The 14,586-nt window shown below is 37.3% G+C and overlaps 4 protein-coding genes and 1 pseudogene across 6 annotated transcripts; 2 read left to right on the top strand and 3 right to left on the bottom strand.

The window, feature by feature from the left end:
* On the top strand, nucleotides 350-1,127 carry LOC104758683 (annotated as a pseudogene).
* Nucleotides 1,771-5,732, bottom strand: LOC104758681 (probable disease resistance RPP8-like protein 2). Of its 2 annotated transcripts, XM_019239141.1 has the most exons (5): nucleotides 5,640-5,732; nucleotides 5,227-5,320; nucleotides 3,924-4,801; nucleotides 3,676-3,822; nucleotides 1,771-3,577 (listed from the first exon to the last, which is right to left on the bottom strand). In XM_019239141.1, exons 1-5 carry the CDS (start codon nucleotides 5,644-5,646, stop codon nucleotides 1,875-1,877), a joined length of 2,829 nt encoding a protein of 942 aa, XP_019094686.1. In that variant the 5' UTR covers nucleotides 5,647-5,732; the 3' UTR covers nucleotides 1,771-1,874. The 2 variants fall into 2 exon arrangements, with proteins under 2 accessions (XP_019094686.1, XP_019094687.1); XM_019239142.1 differs by lacking the exons at nucleotides 5,227-5,320; nucleotides 5,640-5,732 and adding an exon at nucleotides 4,947-5,215.
* Nucleotides 5,713-6,765, bottom strand: LOC104758682 (the record flags this gene model as incomplete). The annotated part of the gene is given in 2 exon segments (XM_019239149.1): nucleotides 5,713-6,625; nucleotides 6,732-6,765. A coding segment is annotated over 1 exon segment (911 nt), but the record flags the coding sequence as incomplete, so codon positions are not given.
* Nucleotides 8,887-10,836, bottom strand: LOC104758680 (putative pentatricopeptide repeat-containing protein At1g53330). 2 transcript variants are annotated; one of them, XM_019239145.1, is made up of 3 exons: nucleotides 9,319-10,836; nucleotides 9,167-9,225; nucleotides 8,887-9,094 (listed from the first exon to the last, which is right to left on the bottom strand). In XM_019239145.1, exon 1 carries the CDS (start codon nucleotides 10,831-10,833, stop codon nucleotides 9,409-9,411), a length of 1,425 nt encoding a protein of 474 aa, XP_019094690.1. In that variant the 5' UTR covers nucleotides 10,834-10,836; the 3' UTR covers nucleotides 8,887-9,094; nucleotides 9,167-9,225; nucleotides 9,319-9,408. The 2 variants fall into 2 exon arrangements, with proteins under 2 accessions (XP_019094690.1, XP_010479889.1); XM_010481587.2 differs by having other exon boundaries at nucleotides 9,167-10,836.
* LOC104758679 (tubby-like F-box protein 7) lies at nucleotides 11,085-13,894 on the top strand. Its single transcript, XM_010481585.2, has 4 exons — nucleotides 11,085-11,514; nucleotides 11,879-11,966; nucleotides 12,800-12,929; nucleotides 13,138-13,894. Exons 1-4 carry the CDS (start codon nucleotides 11,185-11,187, stop codon nucleotides 13,739-13,741), a joined length of 1,152 nt encoding a protein of 383 aa, XP_010479887.1. The 5' UTR covers nucleotides 11,085-11,184; the 3' UTR covers nucleotides 13,742-13,894.

The following is a 14,586-nucleotide window of genomic DNA, read 5'->3' as shown; positions in this document are numbered from 1 at the left end:
AATTAGCATAAAGCAATAGCAAGAAGTGAAAATGATCAAATTGATTGAGAAAAGAAAGAATTTAGGATGAATTACAAATGTTAAATTTCAATTTAGGATTTCACCTCCCCGTGCGGCAACGCACGGGTCGTTTTCCTAGTACTTTATAAAACCAACTTAAAATCTCTTGTTATTCAAAATATCACAACTCTTTTTAAGAATGCTACTTTGAATGATTTTAAGAGACTTTTCCTTGCTTTTTAGTTAAAAAATACTCCTCTCAAAATCATATCCTTTAACAAAACAAAACAAATAAACACAGTTGTAGTTAAACCGACTAGTTTGCAAATTGTGCAACTTAGCTCTCTCTCTCTCATGTTTGAGAAGACGAAAGAGTCATCGGAGAGAGAGAAAAATCGGAGGATGAGTGCCGAAGATTTCCAAAAGAAGGTTTCCATCGCCGAAGAAATCGAAATCAAATGTGGCGGTTCTGCCGGCGAGTCTAGTAGTTCCACGGTGGGATCTAGCGTGGCTGCCTCTCAAACCCTTGATTCTGCTTCGGAGTCTGCTGGAGATTCAGCAGCGTTGAGCTCAGGCTTACGCTAAACTCAAAAGTGGATTCTCAGAGTATGTGGAGTCTGGTGCTGAAGCACTTTATCAGAAGCTGTGCAGTGAGATTACAGCTGAGTTCAGTGAATGTTCCAAACAAGTGCGAGAAATGGAATCTCTGTTTCTGAAACCAGAATTTGGAAGAGCTGATCTTGCTCAACTGCTCCTCGACATTCAAAGTCAAGAGAAGCAAAAACTGCATCTGACCATTACAATACAGGTACTGAAGAAGGCAGGGAGACCGTCAGAACGAATGCTAACACATGAGAACTGCAAGCTCAAGAAGCCGATGCAGCACGAGTGTGTGCATCTTCATGAGATTACTGAAGCTGCTGGAACAGAGGAAGCAGAAGCTGATGCAGAGTATGATAATGATTTGAAAGAAGCCATTAGAGGAGTGCAAGACGCTGTGACCAGCATCAATGAGTATTTAGATGACATTCGGTACGAGATTGAAGCCCTTGAAGTTGAGTAGTTCCAAATCCATCACTTCTTTACCTTTCTACAGAAAACTTGCAGTGTTAAAGGCTTTGGTTATTAGCTTAAGATATAAGATATTTAGAAACTGTGAAAGATGTGAAAATAGAATTTGTTTTCCTCAAGTTTATACCTTTTGGTAACCAGACTATATGTGGGCTTTTGTTCATAGTAATCTCAATCTATTTACAACGGAAAAAAAATAAACACAGTTGTAAAACCACCACCATCTTAGTAAACTTTCTCCGCAGGTCAACTCCGGCAACTCCGGCATCTCTCTCTCTCTCTCTCTATAGAGAACCATTGAAATATAAGATCAAATGGATTTTTTCTTTCTTACAACACACAAACAAAATCAGTGCCTCACTTCCTTGTTGACTTGTTCCTTCTTCTCCTCATGTGTCCTTCACCTTCTTCTTCTTCTTCTTCTTCCTTTTGCTTAGCTTCTTCCTCTTTTCTTCATCTCACTTAACTTTCTTTTTCTTTCTTGCATGATTTTAGGCTCTGTGGTGGTGTCTCGACAAATTTACGTTTTCATCTCCTACAACTTCACCAATAAACCACAGATTTTCTTTCTTTTTTTTTTTTGTTTTGTAAAATATTTTAAAATCACACAAATTTTACTAATAAAATCTCATAGAATCTTATAGAATCACATTTCATTTTCTAAAAGAAAAATTAAAAAAAATCTAAAACACAATCAAATCTCCTAAAACTCTCTGAAATCTTTCAAAATTCTAAAATATTAAAATCTTATCAAATCCTTTAAAATGTCAACTTCAATACCCCCTCTAAGTAACACTTGCTAATTAGTGGCCACAGTTGATAAACTGAACACTGGAAATGTGTTGGACTTTGTAGTAATCTTCCCCACCTATTACCAATTTCTCAGTCCACTCCCTCTTCATTCTTTCTATCTTCAGTTCCTTCAAGCAACTTATGAATTTGAACCCATCCGGGAGTTGCTTCAACTTTTTGCAATTGTCTATGGTCAAAGTACGAAGACATGGCATCGACCCTTCCTCTACTCTCCACTCTACCAACTCTTTTTTATACGACATTTTGAGAGCTAGTAGTTGAGGAAATCCGCTTTTCGAGCAGACCATTACCTTTCCCACGAATGCACCAGATGAAAGATAAACAGATTTCAAGTGAAGCAACTTTTCTAGAATCGGCATTGGATCTTCCTCCATGCGGCATCCGATTAGCCATATGTGCGCAAGAAGGGGAGGGAACCGGTATTGATCCGGAAACCTTGGCATATGCATGGACAAGGTTAAATCCTTTAGATGACTAAAATCTAGAACGAGTTCTCCGCCCCCATGTTCAGCCACACTGATCTTTTGGAAATCATAAAAACTAAGCGTTTCGAGATTTCTCAATTCACCAAGAGATGACAACAGAGTTTCAAAAGTACACCCGCCACTGAAAATCACATTGAGAACCGTGAGCTTCGTCATACGGAGTAGGTCCATCACGCTACTGTGTTTCGTAGAAAAATTCGTCAAGGACTCCAAGTTAACTAGATCACTCAGTTCCAACTTGGTTTTAGCAGGCATTGAACGAGGTAAGCGAAGGTACCTTAGTTCTTGCATCTCTTTCAAAACATTTGGCACATGAACTAGTAACCGATCAATAACACCTAAGTTCAAACAGAGCAGAAGCTTTAGATGCCGTAGAGAAGAAGGTAGATGAGATACCCCAGCCTCGTATAAACTCAAGAATCTCAAGTGAATCAGCTCTCCGATGCTTGATGGTAACTTCCCTCCTTCAAACTGTACGTAAGAAAGATCTAACACTCTTAACAATGGTAAACATCTGAGACCTGAAAGCTTCCACAAGTTTTCGTCGACTCCAAAAACCAAAACAGATCTAGCTTTTTTGTTGCCTTTATGTCCCAGCATATGAAGTGCATTACCACTATGTAGCACAAGTCTGCGAGACCTACAAGGAGACTGAGCATTGATGGTAGTAACAGTAGCTATAGGGACTTTGACAACTTGAAGAAAGTTTTCTTCTTTGGCTTTAGATAAACAAACTTCTCTCATCATGTCATGCATTTGACAATACTCTATTCTGGAACTCAAATAGCTTTCTTCAACAACGACCATATTTCTCCTCACTAGCTCATCTAGGTAGCTTTCTCCACTATCTTGAATGGTTGATCCATCGTAAACTGACACTATTATTCCTTCTGCAACCCAGTAGTTGAACAATGTCTTAACTTCTATCTTGTAATCTTCAGGGAAATGAGCCAAGTACAGGAAGCAATGCTTTAACTGCATAGGCAAATCTTCATAACTCAGAGATAATACTCGGTAAACCGAATTGGGATTGTCGACACTGAAACCAGATTTTCCTACTATCTGAGTTCCAATATTGCTATATACTCTTTTCCACTCAAGAACTGTATGTTTCTTAGCTAACAACCCTCCCAGCACTTTAACCGCTAACGGTAGTCCTCCACAATATGTGACCATTTCCTTTCCCATAGCTTCATCAACCCTAAATCCTAAAAACACTTTTCAGTCTTAAAGAATACATAAGAGAAAATTGAATTTTACAAAGATTCTTGGTCCTTGTTTTATATATGAAATGAAAGTATTATACCAGTTTCGTTTCTCCTAGGGGATACAATTCTCTCAAATAGCTTCCAACTTTCTTCGGGAGTAAGGATTCTTGGTCTAAAGGCAAAACATGTTGGATCCACATGTAAACCAACACCTTCATTGCGGGAAGTAAGTAACAACTTCCAACCTGCAAAATACTTATCGTTTCATGATAGCAAATAAAAGGCATCTATGACCAATGTGTTACCAACCTTACTGGTGCTTAATGTATGTACGATTAGAGCTCACCTCTTTTATGGGGAAACACAGCTTTTATTCGATCCCAGTCTTCTTCTTTCCATATATCATCGAGGACAAGCAGATATCTACCGGTTTCCAACAATTCAAAGAGTTTGCCTTGGAGTGTATACTCGTCCATCTGTATAATGTCCTCATCATATGGTCTAAGATCTTGCAAGATCCTTTGCCAAACATCCTTACGCGTAAACTGTTGCGAAACACAAACCCATGAGAATCCATGAAAATGGCGTCGGACAATGTCATGATGAAAAACTTGTCTAGCGAGTGTGGTTTTACCAATACCGCCCATACCAGAAACAGAAACCACTTGAATGCTATCATTCTCCACCAAATGATCAACCAATTCTTCAACACTCTGATCCAAACCCACAAGATCACTTTCAGATTTGTTAGAAAAAGTTTGTCGGATCTCCCTTTGTCTTTCTTGCAGAGACAGAGACAATGAACAGCCACCACTATCGATAATATGTTGTATCCCTAAACTCTTCATTCCAGCAATCACCTCAGAGATCCTCTTAGTTATACCTTCGATATCAGAAGCAAAGTTCCGGCGATCTACTAAAACACAAGCAAGTCTTCTCGCATGCTTCTTGATCCCTTTATCTTTTCCTCTAAGTTCTTTCAGAAGAAAGGATTCGATTATATCATCAGCATCATAAACAATGTCCTTGACATCTTCCAAGAAGTTTCTCACCCTTTCACTTTCATTTTTCTTCTCATCTGCATCTTTCAACAACGACTGTAACCTTCCCAGCTGACGCTTTAGTCCATCAACTTGCTCATCTATACCATTCAATCGTGCAGATTCTCGAGTCAGAAGCTCCCAAAGCTTCTCAACTCCAAATGATACAACTGCCTCAGCCATACTACAACAAAGTACAAAAGACGGATCAAAGCGAAACAAGCAGACAGTAAATATATAAACGAAAAACTAAGACAACAAGTAGATTGACCACTACTCGCGGCCTTCTTTGGAAGAAGAGAGATCAATTTTTCAAAGTCAAAGTCAACCTTATCCAGCTACGAATCCATGGGCTGAGGGTAGTCCAAAGTAATCAGTTATGACAAATGATTTTGCAACATGTGATGCTTCATTCTCATCAAGTAGAAGATATTTTGTTAAAAAATTATTCTTTCACTCAGAATCATTACAATAAAGCTTCTTTGAGGTCCCCATTACTTCCTCCAATTAGTAATGATAAAGACTTAATTGAAATTTCATAGTATTTACAGTAATGGAGCTAATGAGTATTTAGTTAAAGTCCATGGAGCAAATGAGCAAGTCATTTACCTTGAATTAAAACCACATGAAGCAAATTTGCCATTCTGACTTCTCGAGTCTTGTGGAACTTTCAACATGGTGTTGTTCCCATGAGTCCTGCAGGCTGCAAGCAGTGACATAATCACAACTTACCAATTTAGTTATACTTCAAATGTCATTCGAACCTGAATACTTTGAATATCAAAGATACATTGGAACCAAAACTTGAAACAAAAATCGTATAAACTGATATGTAGTCAATTTGAGGTTACATTGGTTTCTGTTTTTCTAAAGCCACAAAGCAGAACTAAACCCGAATTAAACTACCAAATTGGCAATACTGTAAACCACATCGGTTCAAACAAGCATTCCATACAGAGAGCTATATATTAGCTGATTCTACAACTTCTCTAAGCTATTGTACTGGAAGAGTTTCTATTCACCTTCCATTGCTCGAACTCCATGGAGCTTAACAAGAAGGAGCTTGCATTCTTATGACCACCACCTCCGAATCTCTGAGAAACCGGAGTTGTGTCTTCTTCTACAACACTCCTCAGACTAATTTTCAGTTTCTTCTCATCTCCAAGCTCAGCAACTCTGTAAACAACAGCTCCAATACCTCGAAATTTCAGATTCTTACTCTTCTCAGCCAACTGATTCCCTAATTCGCTTCTAAGCTCCGCAACCTCATCATCTGCATTCACAGCTAAACACCGTCCAAACTCTTCATCACAACCTCCTCCAAGAACAATCTCATAAGACTGCTCCAACGCCTCGTGAATCAGTTTACGTTTCTTAGACAAACTCTGTTTTCCTCTGTTAATCACAGTTTCATGATCCAACGAGAGTAGCTGCTGAAACAACGACTGGTTTAGATTAAAGTCGTACTCAATCTTCAAGTCCAAGATCCCACTGTTGAATGCTTTGCTCTCTGGTAACTCCCACTTCCATATATCAGCGTCTTCTATATACTCGAAGACACGTCTCATCCTCTTGAAATCATTCATCTCCTTGCATTCATCAGTCAGCTTCTGAGTAAAATAGTCGAACGCAATGGTGGCACCGCTTCTATCTATATCCAAAACACTAGTAACGTTCTTGCAAGTGGAAGAGACATCATCATCACCTAAGGTCTCGATAGCGGTTTTATGGTGATCGAGGATCACGACATTGTCGACTTGAGGAGAGAGTTCTTGAACGAAACCAGGAGGTCCAGTGAAATCGAGGAGATAGAGATGGCTGATTTCTTCAAGTGGAAGTTGGCTGATTGTGATCGGAGAGTAGACTGTGTTGGGGAAGAACAGTGAAGGGATTGAGTTTGCTGAGAAGTAGAGATGAGCTGCTAAAGCTGCGAAAACGCCGTCGTGGCAAGGGTAATGGTAGAGAACAGCCATCTTCTTCTGCATCATCTTCACTCCAAGATTCATTCCTGAAAAAACCAAAAGATCAAATTTTTTTTATTACACAGAGCTGTGAATCATATACAATTAATCAATCAAACAGTTACAAAAGAAAAACAAAAAAACAAAACTTACAGAGTGTGAGAATCGGCGTAAGACCTTTGAAAGTGCCAATGTTCTCTGAAGCCTTCATATATATAAAGATCGACTTTAGGGTTCTCTGAAGTGTAAATGACGAACATACCCTTACTTATATCATGTTGGAAAGTGTTAATGTTAATGTATATATTTTTTCCTTTTCTTTCAATGTTTGTTTTATCATAGGTTTAATTTTACATTTGTGTTAGAAATTGGATACTCAATAGTGTATTAAAAAATTTTATAGTTTATTTTCTTTAATTTTCATTATTTAGTAACTTTAGTCTATCATTTCACAAAAAAAATTAACCTTTTGTTAGACTGAGAGGGTAATATAATTTGTTTTCATATATGTATTCACTATTCATTAAATTTTTAATTAAAATTACTTATCTAGGGTATCCATCATCAAATTATGTTAATTTAAACATATAATCTTTTATATATATGAAGGCTTTAAGTCAATGTTAATGTCCATGTGCTCTTTCTCTTTCATAGAGGTTCTAACATGGTTACTACACTCAATTTATACTAGAAACAGCTAGCTAGAAGATGTATCAATAGTTTACTTTGACTACAAGAAAAATATGATTTTTTAAAAATTCAGTCTGCTAACCTTTATATACATATATTCATTTTCAGTAGCTTCTCGAAAGTATTCGACATAATTCTAAATTAGAAATTTGTATTTTTGAAAAAAAAAAAAAACAAATTAGACTAATTTTTTTGAATCTCTGAAATTTTGAATATACTCTTTATACTAAGAAAAAATCTACTTAAATGCATATATATATATATACCACTTTCACTGTTCAAATTATACCAATCTTTCGAAAAGCAAGTCCACAGAGCTTACTCTGTTGTCTTACTTTGAAAGTTTTGAGACGGTGTCTAGGCGTTCAAAGATTGGTAAATATCATTGTTGTCTTTTTAATTCTTATATAAACTTAGTTATAAAATGATTACCACCAGAGTTTTATAAACTACCCAATTTTTCAAGCTCAAACAACTATATAAGATTATTAAATCATCAACTATATTAGTTCAAAAACACCTAACCAAGAATATCAATTGGCTGTCAAAATTAAAATTGAATTGAAACTTATTAAACCAAAAATACAGCTTAGCCAACTAAAATTGTTCAAACTCTTGAAAACAACATTAATTCAGGGGAAAAAATGTAAATCTTAAACAAAGAAGTGGTAAAAATACATCATGATTACAAATGTACCAAAAAAGTACCCCAAAACTTAAAAAGTATATTACAACAGTAATATTAAATTATAATTTACAAAATAACTGTAAAAATTAATTTTGTAAACAAAAATTATACAAGCCGTTTTTTAAAGATTAAAATATTTCAAAAAACAAGCTGGCATGATAGATACTACAAAATAATGATACTAGAAAATATGACTTCTTCTTCATTTGTAAAATCATTTTGATACTTCTAGATGTTTGCAAATTCGATTATTATCAACTTAATTCACATATATAAAGTTTGATATACAAAATAATATAATATAAAATATTTTGGTCTTTAGAACCTATTACATAATTATAACTACATTAAACATTAAATAAGAATATTGTCTCACGCATAATATAAGTTTATAAATACTTTTAAATAAAATTTAATCAAACTTAGGTACACCTGGTAAAATAAACCTTTATTTGTAAGATTGACAAAAGTAAACAAACACAAAAAATACAACAGATTTATTTTTTTTAATAATTGTTCTTAAAAAATTGTTCTGATGTACCGTGGATTAAAATCTGTTATATTTAAAGATGCTATTAACTGAAATCAAATAGAGGGAGAACAAAATAGACTATCGTTTATTGTATATTGTGAAATGATTTCTGAAGGTTGAACAAATCGATGATGAGTTCTTCTTCTGGTTCAGGTTCTTATTAATTAACATTTTTTTTTTTCGAATTGAATGTAAAATTAATTCTAGATTAGTAAACGTTTTTACAAGTTATTGTTTTGAGTTTTAAACAGTGTCAAGCAAACCATGCTTCCACTCGAAGAGTAGACAACCAGAAGATTTATGGACCAGTTTCAGGCAATTGGATTCCTAGAGTCATGGATGAATTAAGAACAGCTCAAGGAAACTGTTTCAACAATTCAATTTAACATTATTATAGATGAATCAAATGTGTCTTATTTATAAGATTAAGTCAAACAGAGTCGAATGGTAGACAAAAAAGAGAATTAAATCGTTAAATCATCATAACAAATCATTCAGCAGAGCTGCGGCCATCACCATCTTCAACGACATCGCAGTCACTGCTGCCGCCTCCATCACCAATATTACCACGGCTGTCCCACGCCGCCACCAACACCACCACGACGGCTGCCCTCAAAAAAAGTAGTTGGTAACTTGTATTATATTTTATCTTTTAAATCAACCGAAGGAAAATCATACCTCAATAACAGAGCTTGGTTCAGCGGTGGGATCATTCCTCTGCACCACCACTTTACAGGCTATGGACAAGAGATAAGAGCTTCAATTAGGAGCAGATAGCACATTCTTCCGCTATCTACGTTGAAGAGAGCCCATGTGGTAATGATTTTTACCTGTTTACAAGATTTGGCAATTCTTTTTGTTCCTTGTCCTGTATCACCAGAACAAGGTTCACAGCAACAATACCTTGCACGACAAGTGACCTAGCATTGCGGCATTGCTGATAAAGGACCAACTTCCTTTACTCTGTTCAACAACAAATCAATAGAATCCGATGTCACAGGTTTTTTGCACATTGTAGGTATCATAACCGACCATACATTTGCATCCTCAGCAGCATTCCCCTTATGCAAGCTACTTATAACTTTACTGAGAATCTCCAACTTCCCACTCTCACAAAGCTTTTGCAGAAAATTTTCTAGCCTATCCCTGCGAGGCTTGTAACCTTTAAAAACCATTTCGTCCAAGATAACAGCAGCTTCTTCGAACTGTAAACACTCGCAAAGACCATCAAAAACTATTCTATAAGATAAGGTATCAGGGCGGCAACCTCTTCTAGGCATATCTTCAAACAAGTAAGTTGCTTCTTCCCATTTTCGGATTCTAAACAAGACACCAAGTATCATGTTATAGCTTATAACATCTGGTTTCAAGCCTTTCTCTACCATATCATCCAAAACACGATAAGCTGATTCAGAATCGTTCTCAACACAGAACCCGTTTATCAGTACATTGTAAGTCACTGTGTCGGGTTTGCATCCTTTCTCACTCATTTCTTCCAAGATCCTCGACACCTCATTCGACCTTCCAGCTTTTATAAGCGAACTAATCAACGTAGAGTAAATAGCTGAGTCTACTTTAACCTTTCCTTCATACGCCTCATCTTTAAGCTTAAACGCAAAACTCAATTCACCAATTTGACAAACCGCTTTGATCAACGAAGCATAAATGTGAACCGTGGGACGTACTCCATACACTTTCAACATATCTTGCTTCATCTTCAACGCTTCCTTCACCCTCGAATTCTTGCAAAACCCGTGAATCAGCGTTCCAAACGTTACCCCAGTGGGCTTCACCTTTCTCTTGACCATTTCATCGAACAGCTTCAAGGCATCATCAAAACACCCGCTCTGAGAACAACCATTGATCAGTATATTGTAAGTACAAGCGTCAGGCTTACCAAACTCATCAATACCCGAAAGAAGCTTCCTCATTTTTTCAAACTCCCCGCACTTCAAAAGCGCATTCAACAGAGAGTTCACTGACTTCACAGTGCGTTGGCAACGGTATTGAGGCATTTCGTCGAACACGTGGAGCGCACGACTAGGCAATCTTCCACGACCGAAGAAATTAATCACGTTGCAGAATATAATCTCCGTGGGAACGATCCGAGTATCGGTTTTGAGCTGGAGAAGCACCTGATCTAGTTCGTCAAACATCTTGGAGCCACCGAGTTTCGTGATGATGAGATCGTAGCAAAGAAGCGAGTATCTAAACGGTCTTTTCGTGTTGGCTGATTCAGGATCAGGGTTTCGAAAAAGCTTAACTGCGGCGGAAGGATCATTCTCGCGGCGGAGGAGAGACGCGAGCCTAAAGGAAGAAGAAGAGACAGATTTCACGGCGGTCATGGTTTAAATCATCGTATCCGGTTTAATCAATGTGCTGTGTATTATACTTGTACGATTGATTTTTACCTATCCGACGTGGCCCAATTAAAAAGACCTGTCACCTATTCTATAGAACAGTGTTGTCAGTTTAACCAAAAATATCACTCTGTCTGTCCGTCTTCTAGATTTCGCACGTTCGTGTATTAATTTTGTTTAATTTTAAGTTTTTTTTCTCATCAGATTTTCCAAAAAAAAAGAAACACACATCTCATCCTTTCTCTCTCCTCTCTATTTCCAGATCGAAAACTTCTCTCTCTCTCTCTCTCTCTCTCTCTCTCTCTCTCTCTTTCTCTCTTTCTTCTTCTTTTACAAATGCCTTTGTCACGGTCCCTCCTCTCGCGGAGGATCTCGAACTCGTTTAGGGATCATCAGGGAGAGACGACGGCACCAACGGAACGCGATTCGATTCCGATTCCGTCGGCGTCGAACATGGCCGTTGGATCGTCGTCGTGGTCGGCGATGCTCCCTGAGTTGTTAGGCGAGATCATTCGTCGCGTGGAGGAGAGTGAGGACCGTTGGCCACAACGCCGTGATGTAGTGACTTGCGCCTGCGTTTCGAAGAAATGGAGAGAGATCACTCAGGATTTCGCTAGATCGCCTCTCAACTCCGGCAAAATCACTTTCCCTTCTTGCCTCAAATTGGTAACTCCCTTCTTCAATTGAAGTTTTTGGTTTGGTGAAAACCTTTTGATTTATATAAATTTTGGGTTTTTTTGTCGATTTCTCTGATCGGTTTAGGAATCGATTCTGTTAGGGGCACTGCTTTGTTTATAAAATTTGGTGCGAGTTACGACTTCATGATGTGGTTATGTTTTATTTACAATTGGAGTCTTTGTTTTTATGGTCTTTGTTGTTTTGCTCTATGCATTTAAAAAGTTGCTATTTTTGGTTATGTTTTTTTACAATTTTGTGTCTTTTCTTTAGTTGTGGGTTTGTTTTTTTCGTTTGAGAAATTGAAAGATTGGGATGAGATTTGAGATTTTTTAGTGTTTCATTTGAGATGCAGCCAGGACCTCGAGAGTTTTCGAATCAGTGCTTGATAAAGAGGAACAAGAAGACATCGACTTTTTACTTGTATCTTGCTCTTACTCCATGTAAGTTAATTTCCAAAAAACAAAATATCACTTTTTTCCTTTGTTTCCCTTCTTATTAGTTGATTGGGTCAGTATTGGAAAAAAATACTCCCTCCATTTCATAATATAAGATGTTTAGAAGATTATTTTTGTTTCATAATATAGGATGTTTCCAACTTTTTATGCAACTTTTAGATTAATTTTATATTTTCTATTATGCAGTCTTGAGTATGATTGGTTAAACTTTTTAAAAGTAACTTTTTCTTAATATGTGTGTTTCTTCTAAAACATCTTATATTTTGAAACGGAGGGAGTATATATATATGGCAATGAAAAGTCTAAGTTTTTTGGTTTGAATAGTGTGAAAACGATTGCAATTAGTGAATTCCTAGGCGTACAATGTAATGCCTTGAGTGGTCGGGTCATTGAAAGAACTTACCAACCAATTCCCATAAATAAGTGTTGACTTTTTTGTTGACCTCGGTGGGTGATGATGAAGAATAGTCCGAGGTTCAGTTTGTTGACCAGTGAAGTAATTTGCAAGGCTTTTGTTAATCTTTTTTTTTATCAATCTCCGTTCATCTTGACTTCACTGAATAACATAGTTCGAGTTATATCATTGGTATGATTTAGATTAAAAAGTTTACAAGTGTGGTTAAGTAAGACCAGATTGCTTTTTGTTGTTTTGGAACAAGTTCGAGTAATTTTCGGTTATACTTCATTAGGTTATCCGTCAGGATTCTTTCTTGGCTAGTTTATCTTTAAGACTTTGCTCTACGTCTGTTGTCTAGCAAAAGGGTCTTTTCTCTTTTCTCTGCATTTATTAATATCCTTTCGTATATTCTGTTTACCAGCATTTACTGATAAAGGAAAGTTTCTTCTGGCGGCACGGAGGTTCAGGACCGGTGCTTACACTGACTACATCATATCACTTGATGCTGATGATTTCTCTCAAGGAAGTAATGCCTACGTTGGAAAATTAAGGTATTATCAATGTGTGCAACACTGAATATCCTTGGCGGTCATTTAATCTGTAAAGCAAGACTGCCTTCTCCCTTCTCAGAAAGTTTTTAATTTGTTTTTGCCACTCTTGGAACGAAAATCTTGAGTCTCTTTACGGTGTTTTTTTGCTTAGAATATGAGTGGCCTGAAATCTAATGTTCATTTGATTTCTTTTTGGAAACTTTTGCAGATCAGATTTTCTTGGGACCAACTTTACAGTATACGATAGCCAACCGCCACATAACGGAGCGAAGCCTTCAAACGGCAAAGCCAGTCGCAGATTTGCATCGAAGCAGATAAGCCCTCAAGTTCCAGCAGGCAACTTTGAAGTCGGCCATGTTTCTTATAAATTCAACCTCTTGAAATCAAGAGGTCCAAGAAGAATGGTAAGCACACTCCGATGCCCATCCTCGTCATCCTCATCGTCATCAACCGCTGGACTCTGTTTGGACCAGAATCCATGTGATGTAACCAAGATAATGAAAAAACCAAACAAGGATGGTTCCAGCTTCACAATACTAAAGAACAAAGCTCCGAGATGGCACGAGCACTTGCAATGCTGGTGTCTCAATTTCCATGGACGAGTAACTGTTGCTTCTGTCAAGAACTTTCAGTTGGTTGCGACCGTGGACCAAAGTCAACCGAGCGGTAAAGGCGATGAAGAAACAGTTCTTCTACAGTTTGGCAAAGTGGGAGATGACACTTTCACAATGGATTATAGGCAGCCCCTCTCTGCATTTCAGGCTTTTGCTATCTGTCTCACAAGTTTCGGCACTAAACTTGCCTGCGAGTGAAACCCAGCAAAAAAGGCAACACAAAAATAAAGAAATATATATATAAAAAAAAAGGGCGAACGTCTCTGCAAAAAGTGTAATGTTTTGTTGTAATCATGTGTAAGTGTAAACGCAAGTTATTGTGGAAGGAGAAGAAGCACGTAATTATTACTATGTAAGAACCAAACTGTAATATGAAAAACCAAAATCAAAAATGTTTTTCTTAAATNAATCAAGAGGTCCAAGAAGAATGGTAAGCACACTCCGATGCCCATCCTCGTCATCCTCATCGTCATCAACCGCTGGACTCTGTTTGGACCAGAATCCATGTGATGTAACCAAGATAATGAAAAAACCAAACAAGGATGGTTCCAGCTTCACAATACTAAAGAACAAAGCTCCGAGATGGCACGAGCACTTGCAATGCTGGTGTCTCAATTTCCATGGACGAGTAACTGTTGCTTCTGTCAAGAACTTTCAGTTGGTTGCGACCGTGGACCAAAGTCAACCGAGCGGTAAAGGCGATGAAGAAACAGTTCTTCTACAGTTTGGCAAAGTGGGAGATGACACTTTCACAATGGATTATAGGCAGCCCCTCTCTGCATTTCAGGCTTTTGCTATCTGTCTCACAAGTTTCGGCACTAAACTTGCCTGCGAGTGAAACCCAGCAAAAAAGGCAACACAAAAATAAAGAAATATATATATAAAAAAAAAGGGCGAACGTCTCTGCAAAAAGTGTAATGTTTTGTTGTAATCATGTGTAAGTGTAAACGCAAGTTATTGTGGAAGGAGAAGAAGCACGTAATTATTACTATGTAAGAACCAAACTGTAATATGAAAAACCAAAATCAAAAATGTTTTTCTTA

The sequence above is a fragment of the Camelina sativa genome, chromosome 17, assembly GCF_000633955.1.
Source record: "Camelina sativa cultivar DH55 chromosome 17, Cs, whole genome shotgun sequence".
Taxonomy (NCBI): Eukaryota; Viridiplantae; Streptophyta; class Magnoliopsida; order Brassicales; family Brassicaceae; genus Camelina; species Camelina sativa.
The sequence above is the reverse complement of the archived record's forward strand: the minus strand, read 5'-3'. Positions and strand labels throughout refer to the sequence as shown.